We start from the raw sequence: 26301 nt of genomic DNA on the forward strand, positions 1-26301 counted from the left end.
TCAAATTTCAGCTAATTATATTACATATTCAAAATAAATTTCATTAGAACAACAATCATTTATTTTGTCTGATATGCCATCGACCCCCTTCCCCATCTCCTTCCCTCCCTTCTTTTACGATTATCAGAAACTATCATATGGGCAATATATGCAAAATATAACTCAAATCAACACAAAAGTGTTTCGAGGTGCATTGTATCATAGTTAAAATTATTTATATGGCAAATTTAATGATTTTAATTGCGATAGATCCATCTAGATGCTGCTGACAATCATTTAATTTATAAGTTTGGAATATATTATTCATGTAGAATATTGTCTCATATTTCCGTACTTGTAAGTACTACGATCTAATTAAATAGTTGGATAAGTATAATAACACCATCTTTATTAAGAATAACGGAAAAAAAAACATCTTTATTAAGAATAACAAAAAAAGAAAAAAATGAATTAGTATATTTATTTGTTACAATAAGGATTTATGATCGAAACAGTAAAATCAAATTAACAGTATAAATAAATGACTTTGATTAGACAAGAACAAAACATTAATCTAAGGTTTGAATAATTATAAAATGAAAATAAAAAGCATTAACAGCTTCTTTGTGGTATTTGCATTGAAAACATAACAATAAATTTAAAATGATGAAAAATTACATAATTATAAAAATTAAAAAAAGCAAGAAAAGATAAAAGTAATAATATTAAAGAGAACTGGAAAAAATTTCAAAATACTTCAAAAAGGAAAAATAATAGCTATTCCTATATGCTTAATACAAGGGAAAAAATGGATATTTAAAGCTTTATTCTCGTGCTCGTTTTAAAAGAGACAGAGATGCCACATTCAATTATAAATAAAAAAATCGCCATTCAATTCAAGATAGCATCCCCTAAAGGATCGAAAAGTACAAAATTGCTGAAACTGTTCAGTTTACAATTGCGGTTTTAGGGTTCGAGCAGAAACTCAGTAAAAATACTTCAAGAGTTATTACTCTTGAGTAAAATGCGAAACTATATTTTAGATCCGAAAACGAATCTCCACTTTTTCCTTGACATCCTATGCGCCTATAGCTTGAAAGTACTCTATTTTCTTATTGGCTGCCCACACAATTTCGTAAGTGTCATCGATCTTTTACTAAATAATAAAAAAAAATCCCATCATGTTGGCGCATGATTATATTCAATCCCGTTTTGAAATTGAAAAAACAGTTTCGCTTTCAGATCTTATGCTGTAGATCCTCGCTTGCTTTTTCTTGAGTTTCATTGTTGGATTTTTCCGTAAAATTTTGCATAGAAACAGGTTTTTCTTTTAGAAATGCTTTTCCAAAACGACTGCTCACAACATTCGTGCTTTTCTTGTAAAGATTTTTATTTTTTTCTGAGGCTGGTCCCCAATCTGCAGTGGGTCGCAAACTGTTTATTATTCGCTGAAATAGAAGGAATTTAAAATTAATTAATTAAAGGAGTATCGTTCCAATCTTTGAAGTTTTATATCTTTTTTAAGAAGCAGTAGAATGTAAGAGAAATTATATTAAAGAAAATTATGGTTTTTATTCTTATTTTTATGTTAAAAATCTTTTGATTGATAACGCTGACTGTAAGTTAATTTCAAAACCTGTGAAAAAATAATTAAATATTGTTAATCATATTAACTAAAATTAATAATTTTATATTCTAAATTTATTCTTAAGGGATTCCGGGATACATTAAAAAAATTTATTAATTAAGTTAGAATTTTGATTTTTTTTTTGCTCTGACTAACCATCTAATTAATAAGCAAAATCATGGCATAAAATAAACATTTTAATTCTTTTAAGTTTAAATTTATTTTTGTAAAAAAAAAGCTGATCAATTTAAATCGTAAAAACTCAAAATATTCTCGGCCAATTTTCAATTTTTTTTTTAAAAAAATTAAACAAAATATATAAGTTTTAATTTTAATGCAGCAATTTAAAAAATATTAATTTAATAAAAAAAATGAAATATATTTGAATAAAAATTTCTAAAATACTTTTTATAAAAAATTCGCATTTTTAAATTTTTTTTTCAAATTTGATGAAATAGAATTAAAGCAAAATGTTTATAAAAGATACATTCCAAATTTCATCCTTTAATCTTTATCAGTTCTTGACTTAACAATAATCTGAATATTGAAAAAAAGGCATCATGGAAAATACGTGCTTAAAGTTTGAAAGTCAGAATTAATATTAATTAAATGCATAAATACCTTTCAAAAACATCCAAAGGAGTAAGCAACTCCTTTATTTCTTTCTTAAATCTTTGATTTCTTTTTCTATTCCACACTATTTGAATATAGTAATTCAGATCAATGTCATTTTAAACTTTTATCGAATTTCGGACCCAATCGCACCAATGGGAAGAGGCCCAAATGCATATTCAATTTCTTTTTCTGTTCTGCGAAGCTTAAGACGGGTAATGCCATATTATATGCACGTACCTGTAAGTCTAATAGATAACTGTTCCTTTTGTTCTAATATAATTTTGAGGCATTTGAAATTTTTTAATGAGAGTATTCACCTCTCTTTAAACAGAAATCTATTTAAAACATTATTTTTCACGACTTCTTTTTTTAACCATAAATTTCTGTTTTGAAATCTGAAGAAAGAAAGATATTAAACTTAGAAAGTTCAGATAGCTTACACGTTTTAAACTTCCTTTTTTCCTGACTAGTGTCCAAAAAGCAACTGTTGGAATAGGAACAATGGAACACGTGGCCAAAATCCATCCGATGACAATGGACCACGTGGGATATTTGTAGTTTCCATAAGTGATGGCAGTGTGGTTGATTACGATGAATAATAAGAGGACTGTTACTGAGGCTGGTGTGATGTAGCACCAACATAGCTTCCACCACAAAGAGGGTTTTCTTTTGATCATTAAAGAGATGTCAAGAGCAAAACGGTCCACACCTGTGAGATGACCATAATAAAAAAATTAGAAAATTTTAAAACTATTTCTAATATTTAACTTTGTTTAGGACTTGGATAATTGGAATAATTCCTCGATTAACAAGCAATGCCATCAAATCTTATTTCTTCAAATTTTACAAAAGATAGAAAAAATTCAATTTTTCTCAATAAATACCTATTATGACTGAATTTTATCACAACTAGTATGAATATAAGGCCATACATCTAACTTAGAAATATAATTTTAATTTTCTTTTCTAAAATTTGGAAACATGAGATGAGTGCTGGTATTAATGGTGCTGAGATACAATAAAGCACCATATAACCATATATATAAAGCACCATAAAAAGCATTTGAGTATTCTTAGCACCATTCAAATGACTTGGTGCTAAGAATAAAATTAACAGCACCAATAAAACTATTCGTCGCATTATTACATTTTGATAAACAGTTCCTGAATAGACTAATAAAGTTGTCTTAAGTTATTTAAAATTATAAATTCTAAAAAAAATATCTTAAAATGCAAATAATTAATATTTCGTATAAATGTTCTGTATTCAAAACGACACTCCAATGAATTTCAATCAATCATTCTCTTTATCGAGTTTTGAGAATACAGAAAAAAATAGACCAAGGAAGTCATCTCTTGTAATCTGTGTCAGCTTGTATTGTAATTGACAATAAGATTTTAAAGAACTTAACAATCCAAAAAACAATCAATATGAAATTCAACTACAAAATTTACCGAACCTATATAATAAAACATACAGTGTATTTAACAACTAACATACAATGCTGTTAACAACTAAAATACAAATGAACTTAACCAAATTAAAATATGAATACAAAAATTCTGAGGGTGACCCTTGAAAAAGTCTTCAGGGAGGATTCATTATATCTATCTTTTTAGTTCCTTGGCTTTAAATTAATATTTATTTTAATTTGGCTAAGATTTTAAAGTATATTTGTTCTAATTGATTGGAAAATAAATATTTTTCCTTTTTAATTTCTCTTGTATTATGGTTTCCAAGGGATTTGAAACGTAGCATTATATGTTGAAACGTAGCATTTTTTGGCATTATGTCTGTGTCTCTACAACTTCATCCGTTGTAAATTTTTGCCTGATTTTTTTTCTAGTCATGTTTGCAATTTTATATTTTGTTATTATAAAGAGATATAGGCAGATTGAATGACATTGGAATGTAATTTTGATAACCAATTCGAGAGTTAACTCTATAGAAGGGTTAATTCGCGAATCAGTGCGACTTTCTTAAATTTTTATCTAAAGCAAAGTTATTTATGAATATATTTGAAGAAATGCAAATTTATATATAACTGATATAAAAAGAAACATTTTAACCAAGAAGAGAGGTTTCTGTTTAATTTTTGTATCCATAAAAATCTTACCAAAAACTTTTCAAATTAGATTAATTTCAGAATAAAAATCATATTGATTTTGTATTTCCAATGAGAGATCGTAATAGCGACTTTTCCCATTACAAAAGTAATAGAAATGACAAGAAAATACAAGGTGATCAAGAAATAACAGGAGGTGTTCGGAGCCCTGTAGCGTGTTATGTACTGGACGAAATATAACAAAATTTGACCACCATACACATTGAAATATGCGGTTTCGATCTATCAAATTAGTACCAAAAACGCCGATAGGGGAAATCCTGGCACTGCGATGGAAAGTTTTATTATGTAATTTGCTCATACGGGTACTTTGTCACATGACATCGAAGATAAAAGGAAGGGTTTCGGGAATTTATGTCATTCTGCAAGAATTCGCCCGTCGAATGCGTTGCCCCTTATTAGTCAAGCTGTTTTATCAGCTGGATGAAAATGTCAGTTCTGCTCTTCATGAATACTGGTGGTTAAAACAGTTACGTAAAGGACCGATGATCAAACAATGGTTGAAAGATTCGAGACAACAGGAATTCTTGGTGTGCAACCAGCCCGAGGACTTAAAGATATCAAATAGGAACAAGTTGAAGAAATTACATCTACCGTTATGGATCAGGTGATAGCTAATAAGCAGGTAACATCAGTACACGTTCAATATCACGACAAACAGATAACCCATTTTCGACGATGCAGAAGATATTGTGTAAGATCCTGAAATTTTATCCTTATAAGATAACGCCCATTAACTGATGACACTGATCTGAATCTTGGCAGTCTTTCTGGTTGTGAGGCGGACATGTTCCTGGCATTCCTACTTTAAAAGATCAAATAGCGTTACATGTCAGACGATAAATGCCGATATGCTGCGAGCCATCGTCGAAAACCTCGTGTGCCGCATGCACTTATTGGAACATCAAGTTGATGGTCACCTTGAGCCAAATATGTAAGTTACTATAATAAACATTTTTCATTGGTATTTGGTATGTTGCTATTTACTGTTTCCATTGGCAGTTATGCATTCTTTTTCCACACATTATGCGCTTGCAGCGCCAGGTTATACCCTATCGGCGTTTTTGGTACTAATTTTTTTTTTTCTTGATAAATCGGAACCGCATACTTTAATGTGTATGGTGGCCAAATTTTGTTATATTTCGTCCAGTACATATCACGCTACAGTGCTTCGAACACCTCCTGTTATTTCTTGATCACCCTGTATTATAAAAAAAATTAGATACATTCTTACCATAGATCCACGCTACCACGATCGTTTCGAATAAACTAAAAAACATCAAGGAAAAAGCGGCACTGTACCAATCCATTAATTGCACTACATATATTCCACCCTGGAATAAAAAATGTATTTTATAAGTCATAAAGAATATATAAAGCAAAATATATTTACTGATAAATTTATTTAGTAATTACGATTACTAACTACGCGTTCAGCCATACTATAAACATTAAGTCTCCTTTTCGCGGTTCATTTTCCGTGTTTTTCCTTTATTTCATGTAAAATGTGTTCGCAGACAATTAACAGAATTTTTCTCTATTAATTTTCAACCAACTAAGAAAATTATGCTGGTGAATATTCGTTGAAACAATGAAAACTGTTTACATTTCAATGCATGCTATCAAAACTATTGTTAGTAATTATGCAAAAAGTATTTTTTTTTAAAAATTATGAGATTTAGAAAAAAACTTGCGGAAGAACTAAATGGGCATAATTGGAAATACATTTTTTAATTGATTCAAAAATATTTATTGAAATTATCGCACACACACACACACACACACACACACAAAAATGAAGACAAAAAGCAAATAAACTTACTTGTGTAACGCAAGGCAAACCAAGGACAAATAGAAGTAGGCAAAGTACTGCTGAAAACAAAGTCTTCCTTTTTTGAAAAAATGTCGGGTATTCGTCAGCTAAGGCCCTTACAATACTTTCGAACTTTACAAACTGTGTTTGGGGTAAATAAGAAAAATTATAGTTGAAAAAAAGTTTTGATAGAAAACAAATAAAATAAAATCTGAAAAAAAAACTTTAATAATCAACTACTTCAAGCCAAGTAAGAATAGAATTTTTAAAATATTCCATTTGAAGAACTGGGACATTCTCGACGCCAAGTTCCAATTAAGAAGAATTTTTTCCACATAAGTTTTATATCCATTTTAAAATTTAGAATACAAAGAATAAATATTTTATCATGCAACATTATCAAAATATTTCTTTTTGAATGGCAAATAGAAAGTGTCAGTGTGCGATTGTCTAAGATGTTAAAAACATATGTTTTGTTCGGAATAAAAATCTGAATAAAATCATGCCAGAATTATCATAGTGATGTGTAAAAAGTCAATAATTTCTGGAACTTATTTTCATTTTAATGTACTTAAAATAAAAATTAAAAAATATTGAAATGCCATTTAACTTGAAAAATACAAGTTATTTTCATTACAAATAATGTCTTAACGATATATTATTGCCAAGAAATAATTAAAAGTATGTTTGTATAATACCTATACATATTATAATATGTAATTTCATACGGATGCAATAAAAAAATATTGTACAAATGTTTACTAAAAAGCAAAAAACAAAAAGATATTTTGATAAGAAAAGCGAAAACCTTTTATGCTTACCATAGAAATTCAAATCAATCACGTTTTTAGAAATTAATAATGACTTTCCAACTTACAGATATGTGGCAACGTGCTAGAACTAATTGTATCAAGCAAAAATCTTTTTCATGTAAAACCAATTGTTATTTTTATTTGTGTATATATTATTTTGTTGAGTCTGATTTTAATTGTGCATATATATTATTTTAAATTCCAAATTAAATTCAGCTACCTTTTTTTATCTTTTGCATTATATTTCATTTCGATCGATTCTCAAATCTTGCTAATTTATGTGGTGAATTAAATTATATGGAGTCAAAAATTCTTCGTGTTTCATCATTCCCCATATATTGGTGACCCGGTCGTGATTTCGTTTATCAGATAAATTAGCAAGATTTGAGCGTCAACAGAAAGGAAATATTATGCAAAAGAAAGAAGAAAAAAAAAGGAAAATATTAAACTCTTCTGTGGTTGTTGAAATGCCCCTTATTTTATAAGGTTAAATTTAAAATTTGAATTTTTGACATTACAAAATATGCGTTATTGAGGTTGTTATTTTCGCTTCATGTTTGCTGTATATGTAATTAATTCACTTAGTGATATTTAATTTTATTCTTAATTGTAGAGAGTTAAAATTATTTCTAGTAAAAAGTATTTTTTTAAATTCTAGTTGGTAAGAATAGGTATTCTCAAGTATTTTAAAAATTCTAATTGGTAAATATAGATATTCTGAAATATTTAAAAAATTCTAATGAGAAAATATAGATAATATCTATTTTAATAGAATTTAAACATTATTAAGGCCATTTTTATGTAGATGAATGTGAAAAAGTTGCTCTAGGGATTTTCTCAGGTTTTTTTTTTTTTTTTTTTTTTTTTTTTTTTTGTAAAGGATAGGCGAAGAGACCCTTTGTTACAATACATATTCATAATTCTTACATATTTAAGATCGTTAAAGACTATTAATCAAAATTAATCTAGATTCGCTGGAGGAGAAAGACAATGATTAATCGTAGTAAACAATGGAAAAAAATCCTCGTAATGTAGAAAGTAATTATAAAAGTATATATAGTATAATAAAAAGTATTTTTAAAATTTCTAATTGGTAAATATACATAAAGTTCAACATTATTAAAGTCATCTTATGTAGTAGAATATGAAGAAGCCACTCTAGGGACCCTCTCAAAGGAAAAATGATTAGCTGTGCAAAAGACAGCCGAAGAGGTCTTTTACTGTAATACCTGTTTAATATTCTTAAATATTTGGGCTCTTTAAAAGCTAATAATCAAAATTAATCTAGGCTTGTTTAAGAAGAAAAATAGACTGATTAACCCATAGTAAACAATTGAAGAACACATTGTAATGTGGAAAATAATTATAAAGCCATACTTGTGTATCCAGCCCAACTGCAAAAAGCATGAAGAAAAAGGAGAATGCCCAGATGGCTGATAGAGGAAGGCGAGATATCGCTTCCGGATAGACTACGAACACTAAACCAGGACCTAAAATGACAGAAATTGAATTTTATTCTGAAATAAGTGGAATCAGATGCATTCGTTACAGGAATATTAGCGCCAGATATAGTACGACATATCCCGATGTTGGGCGACATTCTGAATGTGTAGACATCGTAGCAATATTGTTACCCATTTCAATGATTCTCATTGCATTGTGTTAGATATGTTTTTAAAAGGGTAAAAATTTTGAACAAGTTTGTATATCGATCATCCATCTTAAAGGAGATGAAAAATGGCTGATATTGAAATAATCATTTCTACATAACCTTCTTTCATTTGAATAGAAAGATAATCCAAATGAAATATTCTTTCATCATAACAAACAAATTTTGTATCGAAAGTTTTTTATATTTGCAGTTGTCTAGAAGTTAGGGGCTGAAATGTGATTTCTGGTTTCTAACTTCGACTACTGATCTAAGCTCTAATCTTATCTTGTGATACATTGCAGAAAAGCTTTCAGTAGTTGTATTCTCTTGCAGCCCTATCAGCACGAAATGCCTAACAATATTGCTACGATGTCTACACGATATTGGCCGGCATTCAAACTGTCGCACATAATCGTGGATATATCTTGCTAGAAGAATGAAATAGTGCCCTGATTTCATTCTTCCATTTCCAATTCTTATCAAATTAGAATTGAAAATGGTGATGGCAGGGGAAATTTTTTCCCTCTGGATATAAGGAATCTTTGTTTTCCAGTCCTCCAACAATAATACTTTTTGTTAACATTTCATGCTTGGAAACAATGTAACGTTGTGCTTACTCTTTACATTCATAAGGTTATCTAACTCACATCGCTTATTTTTTTTAGTTTTTACAGCATTTTTTAGCAATAAATTTAATTTGCTTTTTAATGATGATCAATTCCTTGGGAATGGTGGCATTTTAATTTTTCTTCATTAACATTTGAATGCTGAGTGGGACCAGAAAAGCATTTCGATGTAACCAATCAACAAATCATCCTTTTACTCACCATGTTTTAGATTAAAAATGAACTATGTTTAATAACACGTGATAAAGATGAAGAAAGAGAATAATTCATGGAATATTATAAATTCTGCTAAGCTTTACCAATTTTCTTGAGAAGAATTTTCTAAACCAAAATATTTTACACATAGTTCTTCAATTCATGTTTATTAATAAAATTTTATTTATACTTGTTCATAAGAATAAATAATAAATAACATTTCACAATATGTAGTACTCTATCTATAGTGTTCACATTCTAGTGCAATAGTATTAATTATCCAAGAAAGTTCTAAATTCTAAAATAAAATCCTCCACATAATTATTTTTAACGATATTTTTTTCTAAAGCAAACTTTGAAAAGGATAATGAATCTGCATCTCACGAAACTTAAAATGCCCGTATAGAGAACATAAGAAAACCGAATTTTCAGTTATAGCCGAACAAAACTTATGCTTGAATTTACTTATTGTGATACTGATAATTTGGTATTATTTGGAATACCTTGAGCGACAACATCCTCTATGCCTTTTCCTGTTTCGTAAGACATGAAGCCAAGATAAGAAAAGACCACAAATCCAGATAAAATGCTCGTTCCACTGTTTACGAGGGGAATCAGCAACGAATCTCTGCATAAAATAATCTTGGTTATTATAGGAATAATTAGAGATTTATATTGTAACAAATTAATTCAATTAATTGATCATTACATTGGAACTCAAAATATTTGATTATATTAAACAAAATGATGAAAATAAATACGTCACTGAATGATAAAAATAATTTTTAAAACATTTTTTTATTTGAGTACTAAAACGCTTTTTAATTTAATAATCTTAAATTATTTAGTTTTGAATTTATAATTCATTATTATAAATATTATGGACACCTGAAGTTAATTTTAGTCTTATTTATTATCAAGTGGTACCACCTAATCTCATAATCCTCATAATTGATTGTTAAGGTCTGAAACTATTAAAATAGTAATTTATTTTTCAAAAAATAGTAGTAGGAAATGGTAAATTGAAATTGTAATTTATTGTTCAAAAAATAATCCCATAATTGATTGTTAAGGTCTGAAATTATTAAAATAGTAATTTATTGTTCAAAAAATAATCTCATAATTGATTGCTAAGGTCTGAAACTATTAAAATAGTAATTTATTTTTCAAAAAATAGTAGTAGGAAATGGTAAATTGAAATTGTAATTTATTCCTCTTGTATAAATAATCCCATAATTGATTGTTAAGGTCTGAAATTATTAAAATGGTAATTTATTGTTCAAAAAATAATCTCACAATTGATTGTTGAGGTCTGAAAGTATTAAAATAGAAATTTATTGTTCAAAAAATAGTAGTATGAAATAGTAAATTGAAATTGTAATTTATTGTTCAAACAATAATCTCATAATTGATTGTTAAGGTCTGAAACTATTAAAATTGTAATTTATTGTTCAAAAAATAATCTCATAATTGATTGCTGAGGTCTGAAAGTATTAAAATAGAAATTTATTGTTCAAAAAATAGTAGTATGAAATAGTAAATTGAAATTGTAATTTATTGTTCAAACAATAATCTCATAATTGATTGTTAAGGTCTGAAACTATTAAAATTGTAATTTATTGTTCAAAAAATAGTTGTTGTTTATAATGGCACTTGCCATGGGCAAGCTCGCTGACGAAGTCAGCGATTTTAAGCCAAGGGAGCGTCTCTTGTTTTAGTAGCGCCAATTAGGGCCAAGAGTACGTCTTTGCTACTCACGCATCACATTCGCTTGCACAACCCCTTTTTACAGGGGGGCACATTCACACATCTCACAGATAGAACAGAGGAAGAACAACCATGCCCGAACCGGGACTCGAACCCATGACGCCCAGGTCTCGGGGAAGACGCGCTACCCCTATGCCAGGACGCCGGCTCAAAAAATAGTAGTAGGAAGTAGCAAATTAAAATATAATTTATTGCTTTGTATCAAAAACAAGGAAATTTCTCAAAAATTCAAAGCTTCAGTACATCAAAAATGTACTGGGTGTAATATTGATAAAATCCATCTTTATAAAAATGAAGTAAATCAAGTTATATAAAAGTACATAAATGTTGCATAAATTTTTTTTCTTTTCAACGGATAACTTTCAAAATATCTAAAAATATCGCAGAGATATCGTAGAATATCTTGTACCAAAAGGAGTATATTATCAAGCATCGAAAGACATTTCAATAATTTATGCCAGTTCTTCAATTTAACTAAACATTAGAAGCATAAGAAAAACTAGACACATTCCAATAATTTTATTTATTGAACCTAAGGGTGTCGGAAATATAAAGTAATTTATGATAAAAGAATTTATCTTCGCGAAAAATAGCAATAAACACTAAACAAGCTGTTAATAAAATATTATCTAGATTATCTTGAGATAAAATTAGCCTAAAATAATGAATGACTCTATCTATCACGAAAGAGATCCACACAATGACGAATTACAGGAAAACTTGAATATTTATTAAAACACGATTAACATCTCGTAGCCAGAATATAAGAGAAGGGAAATAAAAAATCATACTTATCAAAGATGCACATCATATGCTTATATATATGCGGTGATAAACAAAAAAACTGCATCTTAAATGATATGATAATTAGACTCACTTTATTAGCATATCACTGGATATTAGCTCCCGGTCTATTGCATCGAATTAGATAGATTCGAAAAATTTGCATCCAGCAGATGCTGCCGATAAAATGGAAGGCAAGTTTTGATTTATTCAGAACAGATTATGCACATTAACTAGATAATATTTTAATTTATAATAAATAATTTTATTCATAATTTTATCATTAAACAATATTTTTGTCTAAAATACGCATTTTGCTAATGAGATAAATTTACAATATAAACTTATTTTTGAAAAAGAAAACACGAAACGTAGCTACCTATATACATTGTTGTCAAATTTGTTATGGCTAGCCATGGTCAATAAAGCTCCCCAAGTTGTTCCACTGGAATAAAAGATTTGAGTTGCTGCATCACCCCACACCTGAAGTAATAAAAATAAAATTTTAAAAAAATAGATTCGGGAAAAAAAAAAGAAATAAGAAAGGAGATTCAAATTTTTTGTAAATTAAGACAGGAGCTCACAAGTAGTAATCGATAGTAAGCAACCACAGCAGCACACAAAGCAGCTGGACAGAAGTTTAGTTTCGTTACATTAACGTCTCGTTGTAAAGGAACACTAGGGCTATTTTGGGGCGGATTTCGTAATTCTGAACCCCGGTCAGATGACGAGGACGACACCTAAGCTGGCATCCCCCTCTTCACGCCATACCAGCAGGAGGACATTTGACCCTGACGGATTTAACGTACAAGAGACCCCCTTACACAACGGTTCTTCGGTGGAATCGGGTCTCGAACCTGAAACCATAAGGCTCACGAGCCGAGACCTTACCACCAGGCCACCGCGGCCCTCACAGATGGACAGAAATCAACAGCAAAAGAGAATTCACGTAGCTATTATGGTCCCTCCAAACGCCTGATATTCTCCTCGCTCTACTGAACTCAACCACTGACTCACTACTATACGATTGGCTACTCAATACACTGCTCAATGCTGCTTCAATACTAGACTCAAGCGCACGGTTCAATTCTCAATTCATCAATCGCTTGAGCTTCATTCAACGCTTGCGCTTCTCTGGGCTGATCCAACTAATTCTTCGCTGACTCAACTCTGACTAACTATACCACTGACTCCGGTTTGTTCTGCCGGTCTTTTATAGCTTCTGAAGCATTGCATAGAAGGTTCTCTAAGAATCAAATTAATTCTGCTCCTATTGGCCCTATCGCCAAAATTCCTGAAGATTCTAGTATCATCCATTTTGTCGACAAACGGTCGCCACGTTTGTCACTGAGCGCGGGGTTTCATTGATCCGGCATCCGATGAACCTCCAGTAGAGCTGTCCGTAAAACTCTCTTTCCTACGATGGAACTAATTCTGCTGGAAAGCAACATTACAGATTGGAAACAATATGAAATACGGGTAGCAAAACATAGAAAAGTCATCAAAGGCAGCATTTGCAAAAATCAACATTACACATAAAAGCAGAAAATTGCTAATTGAGCAACTGAAAATAGCAATTTGCTGAGTGATTGCGCAGCAAGCATTCAAAGACAGAATCTACCTTTTCGCTTTATATTGGTCTTCCGATGAGGCATCGAAAAATTTTGAAGGGTTTTCGAAACTTAGCTTCCATTAGAGAAAGCGATATAACTATTTTATATTTTAAAATCTTCATTTTTGTTGTCAAACAGTCGCCAAATTTGTCGCTAAGGCCGGAGATCCTTGACATGACATTCATTCCGAATTCCATCCAAATCTCTGTAGATCTCTCTTATTATGAGACCAACTGTGAAGAAAAACAAATTGCATCTATCTAACTTTTTTCGTTTCTTAGTTAATATGTATTAAATGATATTCCAAGAGCAGGACAGAAAGACTTCCTTTGAGAGGAGTTTGTTCAAAATTTGATAGAAATTTACAAATTTGGTTTAAAAACCGTATACCAAATTTCATCCTTATAGTTCCAAAGGCAAACAGACAGGAGGGATTCGTTGATTGCTTACATCGAAATCCTTCGATAACCTCACCTAACATTCAAACGCTAACAAATAAAAATTCAAATGCAACGATTCTCAAGGAATTCATCATTCTTAAAAAGAAAATTAAATTTATTGCTGAACTAGTGGGTGAGATCTCCCCAAAAAATGTGTTTTTCGAACTCTGGTTAGGCCTAAAACGTGGAGATTCATCAAAATCTCGAGTTCGACTTTTTGGACGATTACCATATTTTCTCTATTCTGCGTATACGAGAAAGTTTTAAAGAGGTCGGAGTGGAGATAAAATAAAAATCAATATGAAATTTTCTTCTGTATTCGGGAGGGAAAAAATTATACATTTTTCTGTGTGTTTCTTAAAATACATTTTTCTTTATAAACATATACTTACTTTGAAAGTCAGCAATTTCGACCATTTCGGTTTCAAAAAGAATTGGATTCCATTCCAAGAACCTGGCAGAGTTACACCTCGAATAAATAAGCAAGCGAGAACGAAGTAAGGAAGGGTTGCGGTGACGTACACGACCTGAAAGAGAAAATTTTGTGAGGAACTGGATATCGATTTCATTAAATAGCCTATTTTATTTATTGTGTATGGAAACCTTTTTACTAGAATCGAGTCCCATGACATCACAGTGGTAAGTCATATCACTGACTCTCCGACCCCCCCCAAAGGCACAAGGATAAAGAATACTAAATGATCGGACCGCCACCACAGCAACATTGGCGGGAACTATGGTTGAGTCCTAAGGGCCATCACCGGCCATGGCACAACCCTTCCCGAAGGAAGTACGTTCCGTCATCGATGGTAGGAACCAGATCCCCCACCTATTTATGTACCCATCAGGGTGGCGAGATCCAACTACCATACTGGAAGCATCTCATCCTTATTTCGAGGTGTCCCCCATGGGTTAACATTATAGTGGTATTAAAAATTAAAATTGTTCGGATAATCTCTTTTTTAATTGCATATTGTTCTTTATTATTTTCAAAGAAAAAAAAAAGAAAGAAAGAAAAGCACGCGATTGAATATTTGATAAAAGAGTGAAAACATCTTTATTTTCATTAAAGAAATGAAAAATGTTGTTCAAAATTACGCTAAAATTATCTTTAAAAAGTTATCAAAGTTCAAGAAAAACAGATTAAATCCTTAATTAAACTGAATTGAATCATTAAAATATTTTTTTTTAATTTTAAAATGGCAAGAAAAATCCGTTTTATGTAGGAATTTATTTTTATATTACTGGGAAAAAATGATAAAATCTCGTTTAATTTTTAATTAAATGAAATTGGAGTTAAAATAATTGCCCTTTTTAAGGTAAGAAATAGTTTAAGATACTGAAAAATCAGACAGATAAAGGTACAAATGCAAACATACGTTATTGATATCTGCAAACATTTACCTACAAATTATCAAATAATTAATGAAGTTACTTTTCGCATGTCTTACCTTCCCAGAGGTTTTTATTCCTTTCGCAACGCAGACGAAAACAATAGCCCAAGCAGTGAACAAAGTAAAAACGAGAGGCCACTGCAAAGCTCCAACAGTATCGATACCTGCACTTTGTCGTAGAACATGGAAACTGGAAAAGGGAAGATTATAAATTAAAATATCTCAATGATTATGATTCTTTGAAATTTTTGCCCATAGATAACGGACATTCTCTTTAGGGGACTCGGTAGCCAAATTTTTTTTTCCAGAATTTCCAACAAATTTTTCAAATTTTGTGATAGAGGAAACTGTTTAGAAATTTAAAATTCTAAAGTATTTTTCAGTTTCAAAAGTTACAAATTTAAATATTTAAAAAATTTTAAAAATATTAATCTATTTTTAAAAAATGCTTCTCCTTGCACAATTTTCAATATTTTTTTCTCCAAATTTTTTTGAAGGGACCTCACAATGTACTTAATAGAATTAGGAATTGGAGTTTTGATATCTATATTAGTTTCTCAGGAAAAAAGTTGATCAAAATTTTGTGAAATGTTTTTGAAAATATGAGATTTTCTCACTTTGAACATTTTTAGAAAAAAATTCTAACCAGAATTTTTTCAAATCTATTCCCAATTCTATTAAGCATTCATTTAAGAATGAACAGAAAAAATTTCATGCTATTACAAAAAAATATGATTGATTTTTTTTAACATTTTGTAACAAACAAAATTTTGGAAAAAAAGCAAACTGAGATAAACAGCTTTAAAATTTTCAATACAATAAAATTGTAATAAAAACAGCTTATATCAAGCAGCTTTTTTCTTTGAGCAATATTATGGCATCTATAAGTAGAAAAATATCATTTTTATTACTAATATCATCAAATATATATCATCATATTTACTAATTACCATTATCATATATAGGGATTATTAGAAAAAATTAGAAACTTATCACTTTTTTGTTCGATAAAATGTTTTTCGTTAAAGTATTTATTAAATAATCTTCAGTTCTGTTTATTAAATATCTATTAATACACAGTAAAAATTCCAGGCCATTTGATTGAAATTCAAATGAAATTAGTAATTTTGAAGATTATTATAATAACCAGTCAGAAATTCAATCGAAAAGAAAAACGAAAGCAGTAAAATTATAAACAAAGATTTGATCTTTACAGTATCAAACAATTGTCCTGCTTTTAATTTTATGGAAAAATTAAGCAGCTTAACTACTTGCTCATGAGAATATATTTGATGTAACCACTGGCAGTGGGCATGGCACCTAATACCATGTTAGACAAAATAACTTCATATCTCACTAAATATTTGTCCAATTAATTTGAAATTTTCAGATTAATATGTCTAAGGTTTAAGGATCATTTTTTTACTCAAAACTGGAAAAAATCGATATATTCATCGATGTTTCAAAATTCTCAGGGTACCGAGTCCCTTTTAGTAAACAAAATATGCAAGCGAATGATTAAATCTACCTCCATTTATGTTATCTATTATGTCTATAAATTGAATTTAAATCATTATTCGTTTACAAAAACCATCGGGATTAGTCTTACCAAAACTTTTTCGTATACTCTCTAACAAAGATGTTATCTTCAACCCCCTCCCCCCAAAAAAAATGTTGATCTTAAGTAAGCCAGAGAAGAGCCATGGTTCCAAAAGATTAATGTTTGGTGTGAATTGAGCATTTTTACAGAATTTATCGAGTGATTCTAAGCGATTTTTGAGACGATTCATTCCTGCCAGGTGGTTAATAATATTTGAAAATCGAATTTGGGTTTTAGAACAAGTTTACCCTGACCGATTGAAATCAAAATTTGGCACAAAATCTGCACTTGTAATCGCTAAATCGCTTACTAAATTTGGCATATTTGGCTGTTTTTGAGTTATAGCGTTTACACACTTCTGAAAGCCCAGAGTGTTAAATGGTCAACCCCTTTTTGGATTAACCTCAAAATTTGAAAGGTTATAGATAATAATTTTGTGCCATAGATGTTATTTCTAATTGTCACTGTAGATGTTAATTCAGCGCACCGAAATTTTATCTATTTAGCTCACTCCGTCTTGTAGTTATTGTGCTAACTTATATTCAAATAATCTGACAGACGGACTTCCTTTGAATAGATTTTGCACAAAATTTGATAAAAAATCTTTAATTGGGATAAAAATACCGTAAACCAAATTTCATCCATCTGGCTCAAAGCATTTTTGAGTTACCTTTGTCACAGATAGAAAGACGGACATTTTCCAAAAATGTGTTTTTTGGAACTCTGGGACATCTGAAACTTAGAGATTCGTCAAAATCTAGAGTTCGAATTTTTGGACAATTACAATACTTTCTCTATATTACGTATATGAGAAAATAAAAAAAAACCCCTGAAGTATGAAATAATTGTTTCAAGTACTTACAGCCAAAACTCTTCGCTAGACATCATCTTCGAGACATTTAAAGATGAACTCAAAAAGTCTTTGGGTTGAGTGGAGTTCAAAAATCCCATCCGATTCTTAATTGAATCATCTTGCGACACACAGTTAGGTGTATTCCACGAATTATTACAGGAGGACCAAGGCATAGAATAGGAGTAATAGATGTAATACAGTGACCAGGCGATGACTACATTGTAATAAACGCAAGCAATCAAGGAGATTATAGCCATTCCAAATCCTATGCCTAGAAATTGAAACAAGCAAATGATTCTGTATTCACAATTCTTAAAATTCAATGAATATTTGTTTCATATATTTTGGAATTAGAAAAAAAATCATTATTTTTTTAAAGAAAAATGCGAAAGATTACTTATTGAAAAAAACATTTAGTCCTGTAGGAAATATCCAACAATCCATCTGGTGGGTATACAGTGAAAAGAGTTTAAGAGACGCAGGAACAAATAATGACGTTTAAATCTACACGAAAACTCAAAAACACAGTCGAAGCTTACACAGTATCAACATTTACAATAAGCAACAGAGCTACAAAACTAGGGGATTCATCGAAATACGAAAGTGGAATTTTTTTGGATGATTACAACATTTTCTATGGATATACTTCACATATGATAACGCAAAATTTGCCTTTACCGATTGATTTAATTGGACATCTGGCAAAAAATTATTTCAGAATCAAAAATTTATGTTAAATTATTGCCTTTCTAAATAATTTCAAGGCTGCAAATAGAAAATGCGTTTAGTGCCAGACTGCCGCTTTATAAGAGAACGATATACAAGTACCAAGCCAGTTGAAGCACTTACTGTGTTTTCCAACTCAATACTACTAAGCAATTAAGTATTTTTACCTGCTGTTAACACATTTATGTATTGGTTACGAGATTTCTCGTTTTTAGCAAGCCGAACATTATTGCAGGGTCACGAGGCATTTTGTTTTCATGTTTTTTCGGTTAAATCGATGTTTAACCAACAAAAGACATATATTTAACAAATTTAGGACCGCAAAGAAATCTGTAAGACATATAGCTGGGACAGCACACTTTGGGGGGCAAACTTGTAAGTTCTAAACTCATAACTTTGTTATTTATGAAGCAATAACAGACGGGACACGCAACACGAGAAAACTCGTGAGCGGTCCTTAATGCCTTAAAACAAGATACTGCCGAAAATCATTCCTTTATGCAATGGTGTTCGGCACATGCTTTAACCAATTATCACACTCTAAAGCATTATTCAAGTCCGTGAAATAAATTATAGTTAAAATAATGTAAAAAATCTTATTTAATAAATACATGTATATAGTAATATTTAAGAATATTGTACGTAAATGTAATATCAAATGCAAATTAAAAATGTATGCATATATGCCTCCTATTACTTGCCAAGCATACTTCTAGAACGTTCAAAAATGTGCAGGCCCTGAGCGCCTTACGCAATCTATTAAAACGGTAATGTCAGCGAGAGTAATCATGGCGCTTACTATCTTCTTCAGGTCACTCAACGTGGTTTTTAAATAACCGTATCTATCAACACGTATCAGTAATCTATCAACACGTTTTTTAGATACTTAAAAATGATACATCGATTCCTGTGATGAAACTTAGGTATTTACTAAGTTTTAACTGAGTTAACTGACTCACTCACACTTAACTGAGTTTTTCATTTTTATTCTTCAATTAGCCATAATTTGCTCTAGAAGTTCATTTTCATCACTATAGATCATTCTTCAAATGCAGGCGGATTCTGAACTTATTGAAGGATACTTCTTTCTTTTTATTTTCCCGTATACGAAGTATAGAGAAAACTCAAGATTTTGACGAATCTTCACGTTTCAGACCTTCTTGAATCTGAAAAAGCATTTTTATCATTATATTTGTCTGTCTGTGAACACCATAACTCAAAAATGGTGTGGGCTAGACGACTGAAATTTAGTATGTGGAGTTACAACCAAATTTGTAGATTTTTTTTTTTTTTTCAAATTTTAAACGAAGTCTATTGACTGGAAGTCTGTCTTTCTGGATATTGGAGTACAAGTGCACTCTATAAATAGAAAATACAGAGATCTAGGTGAATAATATTTAGTACATAGGTTTAGCGTCTGAAATATATATACTTTTTAAATCTTTTCAAAATCTGTCCGACAGTCGACCGTATTCCTGGTCTGTACTTTCGCATGCATGTAAGAGCAATAACAAATAAATGCAGACTTAAACCATTAAAATTCGATGTGTTATCTTGCGATTACAACTGTAATTTTGTGTCGATTAATCGGCAAAAATGTATCCAAAATACGTATTCCCGTAACATATTCAATAAAAATGCTAGATTCCCGCCAAATATCTGTATTCCATAACTATCTTTCACTAATGTTGCGCAAGGTAATTACCACTTTACCGAAGAACCACAATTTTGTGCAGAGAAAAAAAGATATTTTTTTTTTATTGAAAAGTATGCGAGAAAATTCCGAAGAGACCACTCCTGCTGGTTTCTTACTATTTTCAGCCCTTCTATAAAACTTGAGAAGAAGATATTCAAATTGTCATTATTCATTTTTCGTACGGATAGTTTAGTTTAGTTATATTAACGTCCCGTTTAAAGCAACACTAGGGCTATTTTGGGACGTACCTCGTCATTTTGAACCTCGCTCAGATGTCGAGGACGACACCTGAGCTGGCACCCCCCTTTCCACACCACGCCACACCAGCGGGAGGACATTTGGTCATGACCAATTTAACGTGCAACAGACCCCCCTTACACGACGGTTCTTCGGTGGAATCGGGACACGAACCTGAAACCCTCCGGTTCCGAAGCCGAGACCTTACAACCAGGCCACCGCGGCCCTTTTTTCATACGGATTAATGAGGCCTGGCAACAGAATCTGAATTCGGGACATTGTGGATTCGAAAGGGATTCTACAAATAATCTACTAGTCAAGTGGATCTAAAGCAAGTTAATCTGTTAAAGTCAAACATTACCATTGGTGTACTGCAAAATTTTGAACAATGGCCGCCTGGTGGCCTCGTCATCTATTCAATTTAATTAGATCACTCCCAAACAGTCATCTAACTTTTGATTGTCATTATAAATGAATTAGAATGACAGATTTTTAAAAACCTTTATAGAGTCAGCGTTCTTTAATTCTTCTGCTTGGTGTCTTCTGTAAATCGCCAGCTATCGAGCAGCACCAGTTTTGGTAAAAATTGTGCCAAATAGACTTGTCACCGATGTACTCAGTATGGAAACTACTTACTGAATCGAAATTAACAAGAGCGTGCCAATCGATTAATTTATTTATGAACAAATAATGAAAAATGATCACACAAGACCCAGAGGTTCGGAAAATGAAATTAAGGGAAGAAGATGCCATGGCAAATGAAGCTGAAGTGTCTTGAAAAATAGACTTACTCATTATACATGTTTAGAAAATTTGCAGAATCCAACAAAAACTGTAACTCTGCACAGTTTGTGTATTATCTATAGCAATTTTTTAAAGACATCGGAATCACGGATGCAATATGATATCAGAGTATTTTCTTTAATTGTAACATTCATCTGTAATTTTTTTTTACCATAGAGCAACTTATTACTGTCCATTTTAAATGTTACTGGACTGTTTTAATTTTCTTTTCTGTTCTTGTTCAGGTCATATTCATATTCGATAAACCGACAAAATCGTTAATCCAAACAGCTATAGTCCTGAAAGTGTCAAATTATAAAGAGCTTGTTAAGCAGTCAAACTTGGTCAGCATGAAACTGGTGGAAGTACAATAAAAATTGAATTAATTCAGACGTTAAAATTAAAGAAACATATATCTAAATATAGATTTAAAAAAGAAAATGAGAATTTTTAAATTGAAAATGGCAGTTGAGACTTGTTTTCAATATTTAATTGTTTTAATAAACTGTACAAAATGAATGGTGCCACAATTTCATAAGATAGAGGCAGGCATTCCATGCTTGGCTATAAATTGCCATTTTGGCGTCCCTGCATTTTTCACTGCGGATCGTATTAAAATGATGGATATTTACACAAAGAAACACGATAAAATAAAAATAAAAAGGGTCAACATACCTAAATTAGGAAAACTATAAAAAAGAAATGGCAAATTAAATGAAAAAAAAAATTACAACCTCACATTACAAAGAATAAAGTTCAAAAAATGTCAGAATTAATCTACGATAAGTGATCAATTTTTTCACGCCAAAAAAACCGCCAAATTCTACAAACGCATGCGCAGTAAGAAACAATACAGCGCTTGTAGTTGTCCCGTCGGGACAACTATTTGCCATCTTCCGAACAGCATTTTTCAGTCTTTCTACGCATGCGCTGCCTACTTGCCGTCTTATAACTGGCCGAGTGTAAACTTGGCATAATTATATATTGCGTTTTAAAAACTTCATGATAAAACCTCATAATACTTTATTTAAATCTAACGCCCTCAACTTTTTTTAACCAATAGGAGCGGTTTCCCCTAAACTTGGTTTCATACTCTCTAATAAACTTGTTATGCTAGAGAATGTCTTACATGGCATTGGTGTACGATAGTTACGAAATATTAACGTTTGAATGACTTTAGCATTTTTACTGAATGAGACGTATGGTCCTTGGCGAGTTATTTGGTGATTAATCCCTGGCAAAGGTATCTAAAAATTGAATTTGTGCCTTAAACACGTTTCTTCCGAAGGATTTAAACAAAAGAAAAAATTACACGAAACTACTCTTAGAATCACAAAATCCCATTTTAAATTTTATATATTCAATTACTGCGCTTTTCAGTTATTGCGTTTTTATATTTTTGAAAGTACAGACCGGTTTATATATAGAGAGAAAGTTCAACGAGGGGTTGACCAACGACGGTCAACTCCTCGTTGGATTTGGCTAATATTTTGACACTTATCTACTCTATAGATGTTAAACATATGTCACGAATTTTATCCGTCTAGCTTTCGTTTTGCAGTTATTTTATTAAATTATATTCAAACAGAGGACAAACAGACTGTCTGTGAATGGATTTTGCTCAAAATTTGATAGACATGTGTAAATTTGGTGTTGAAATCATATACCGAATTTCAACCGTCTAGATCAAATCGTTTTTGAGCCATCTTTGTCAGGCAAACGAACATTTTCCAAAAATATGTTTATCGAACTCAGAAAGATCTAAAATGTGGAGATTCGTCAAAATCTCGATTTCGAATTTTTTGACGATTAATGTACTTTTTCTATACTATGCGAGAGAATAGAAAGAATGAAATCCATTTTTATTGCTTTCTGCTACTGCAAAGCAATAAAGCTCTTGATGAATGTTTGGCCTTAAAAAATTATTCGCTTCCAGTGACAGAGGTTATAAAGTTTGGACTATTTAACTAACGAAAATAATTCTAAAAAATTTTCTAAAAATACACTTTTTATTTTTGACATTAAATAAAACACTTTAAATTCTAATTACCGATCTTATTTTTGACATTTTGTTAAGGGGAAAGTCTAGAAACTAGATGCGAATCCGATTTGTTAATGAATTAAATTCAGAATATTTGAATTGGCAAAGTTTCATTGTAATTGGCGACTCTTAAGTGATTAAAATTGAAGAGCTGAAAGCGAAATTTTTAGAAATGAAAAATTATTCACATTAAAAACATGAACATATTCATAATTGATAACTCTTAATACTTTATTTTAAAAAAACTTACAGCATTACCATGAAATTTCACATTTACAATCGTAAACATTGCTTATTTAACACTCTAACAAACTAGCCGTAGTGGTCTCCCTAAACCTTTCTTGTTACTCTCTAATAAAGATGTTTTTCCAGTTATCTTTGCCTTGAATGGCATTTGCATACAATAGTTAAGAAATATTAATCTTTGGCGTAAATTTAGCATTTTTTTTTATCTCTCGTGTAGTCCTTGGCGAATGTTTTGGCGATTAATCCCTAGCATGCGGTCAAAAGTATCTAAAATTTAATTTGGGTTTCAGACGTTTTCTTTTGAACCATTTGAAACAACCTGACATATAACCACACTTAAAGTCACAAAATCACGCTCTAAATTTGATATATTTAAGTCATTGCGTTTTTGAGTTGTCATTTTTACATGTTTCTGAAAGTACAGACTGACAGACAGCCAACTTCTTATTGCATTTCGATCAAAATTTGGTAGCCGTCTATATTAAAGATATTAAATCAGTATACCGAATTTTATCTATCTAGCTCTCTTCGTTTTGTAATTATCGTGCTCACTTATATTCGAACAGGCAGACAGACAGACTTCCTCTAAACGGAGTTGACTCAACATTTGATCGATATCGACAAATTTGGTTTTATGTCTGTATACCAAATTTCATTTGTCTTGCTCAAAACGGGTTTGAATTATCTTTGTCGCAAGAAGACAAACGGACAATTCCTAAAAATATGCTTTTCGAACTCAGGAAAGAAGGCTTAAAACATGGAGATTCGTCAAAATCTCGAATACGAATTGTTTAACGATTGCTATGCTTTTTTACTTTTTCGGAATACTTCGTTTGGGAAAAAGTAAAAAAGTGATTCTTAGATTTCTTTTGTCGTAGACATTATTTGCTGTTTTTAGTTTTCGCTTAAAAATAACATCCATATGAAACCATTTAAGGAAAAGCTATCGTGTGAAAACCTTTGTCCGTATAAGTAATTTTAGAAATAAGTTAAAATGTTCTTTAAATAATAAATAAAATGATGTTTCATAATAAATAAATTTTTTCTGAGTACAGAAAAATGCTCGAGAAATCTTTTCACCTTTAAAAATTGGCGATATTTTCCAGACTGCGACGAATCCCAAACTTGCAAACTGTCCGAGGCTCATTTCTAAGAAAAATTGGGGTATCCCACAAATCAAAAGAAAGAGGAAGTAAGGAATGAGGAAAGCACCTGAAAGTAAACACAAGTCGTTTTTGCATTCAAATAAGTAGGACGCATGCCAAGTAAATTTATAAACTTTATTTGTTTACGTTCAGAGGACTAAAAAAATTAAAAATAAAGTAAAGATGATTCGAACCTCTAGTCGGCAGCTTCGAAAGCATAGCAATGCTTTTTAGGCTTATCTCCCCTTTCTAACAGATTCGTTTAGAGGAACTGCTAACTTGTTAACAGAAACTCGGATCTGATTATCACAGATTAACTAATGACAGTTTTAGTAAAACATCTCAAGCACACTGGCAGAGTACTTAAGAAATAAAAAAAAATTATTTATAGTGCAAATTTGATATAAATACACAGTAATACTGAAAGTTTTGTTTTTTTACAGTGGGATCATCGCTATCCATAATGTTCACGAACTTACAAAGCAAAACTAATTACTAAAATCAGTTTGAAACAAATAGTGATCCACAAACAAAAAAATGCCGCATACAAAATAAAAATAAGGATAAAAGAAAATGTAGGCAATAATTTCCAACTGAAGTAATAATATTATGAATCTGCAGACCTCGTCACATTTACCTTTGCTATAATCTAATATAAAACACTGTAAAGAAAATGTGAAGTTTGCGATCCCATATCTAACTTTTATTCTCTTATTTTGTTTCATACCATCATGAATTATCTCTCTTTCGTTTATCTTTTTTTTTCTCTTGCAGTGGGATCGTTTTTGTACATAATGGTAATAAATACTCAAATTAAAAGTTATAAGCCGTATTGAAATAAATGGTGATCCACTGATAGAAAAAATGCATTGCCAGAAATACAATTTTAAAATAACTTCCCTGCGAAATGAGAAATATTGAGTATTGCATATTTTAGATCATTGATCTCAATCACAATCCAAATATAAAGCGTGAGGATAATCCCATGATTAACGATCCCATGAAGTGAAGATTTATGATCTTGTGCTAGTTTTGAAGGTTCGAACTCGCAACGTTAGGGTTCATAGACGAATAACATAACCACTAGACAAAAGTGATCACTCCAGTCCGGAGGTTGTTATCTGGCTTATGAAGTTACCACCACAATTCTCCCACACCAGTGAGTCGGTGGAGTTTATCGCGCCAAGTGTTATAGCGAGCGACGAACGTATTTATCGCGCCAAGCGTTATGGCGAGCGTGTGTGAGTGGTTGCTGTTGCATCAAGTGAGTCTGAAGACTCTTTGCTACGGGTAGATGCCACAACGACAGCTGAACGAAGGCTGCATTTGTTAGTTTAGAACCAGGGTCACCAATGTGCTAGTTTCGAAGGTTCGCACTCGCAACGTTAGGGTTCATAGCCGTGTAACATAACCACTAGACAAATGTGGTCACTCCAGTTCGGAGGTTGTTATCTGGCTTAAGAAGTTAGCCAAACGTTGTTTACCACCACAATTTCATGAATAATTACTATTCCCACTAAGTTCTATTCGCAC

General features: G+C 31.1%; 1 protein-coding gene across 3 annotated transcripts in view; it reads right to left on the reverse strand.

The window, feature by feature from the left end:
* Positions 1-617: 617 nt before the first annotated feature.
* LOC129981196 (sodium- and chloride-dependent glycine transporter 2-like) overlaps positions 618-26301 on the reverse strand; it is a 33697-nt gene continuing 8013 nt past the window's right edge. For 2 of the 3 annotated variants that reach the window (XM_056091934.1, XM_056091933.1), the window contains exons 2-12: positions 24704-24835; positions 17904-18165; positions 15499-15631; positions 14440-14574; positions 12374-12477; positions 9948-10072; positions 8350-8462; positions 6170-6301; positions 5582-5681; positions 2662-2930; positions 618-1427 (exon numbers count right to left, since the gene is read on the reverse strand). In XM_056091934.1, coding sequence (XP_055947909.1) covers positions 1218-1427; positions 2662-2930; positions 5582-5681; positions 6170-6301; positions 8350-8462; positions 9948-10072; positions 12374-12477; positions 14440-14574; positions 15499-15631; positions 17904-18165; positions 24704-24770 — 1650 coding nt within the window. In that variant the 5' untranslated portion in view covers positions 24771-24835 and the 3' untranslated portion in view covers positions 618-1217. The remainder of the gene's footprint in view (positions 1428-2661; positions 2931-5581; positions 5682-6169; positions 6302-8349; positions 8463-9947; positions 10073-12373; positions 12478-14439; positions 14575-15498; positions 15632-17903; positions 18166-24703; positions 24836-26301) is intronic. The other variant, XM_056091935.1, reaches the window with a different exon arrangement.

This window comes from Argiope bruennichi, chromosome 8, assembly GCF_947563725.1.
Source record: "Argiope bruennichi chromosome 8, qqArgBrue1.1, whole genome shotgun sequence".
Classification (NCBI taxonomy): domain Eukaryota; kingdom Metazoa; phylum Arthropoda; class Arachnida; order Araneae; family Araneidae; genus Argiope; species Argiope bruennichi.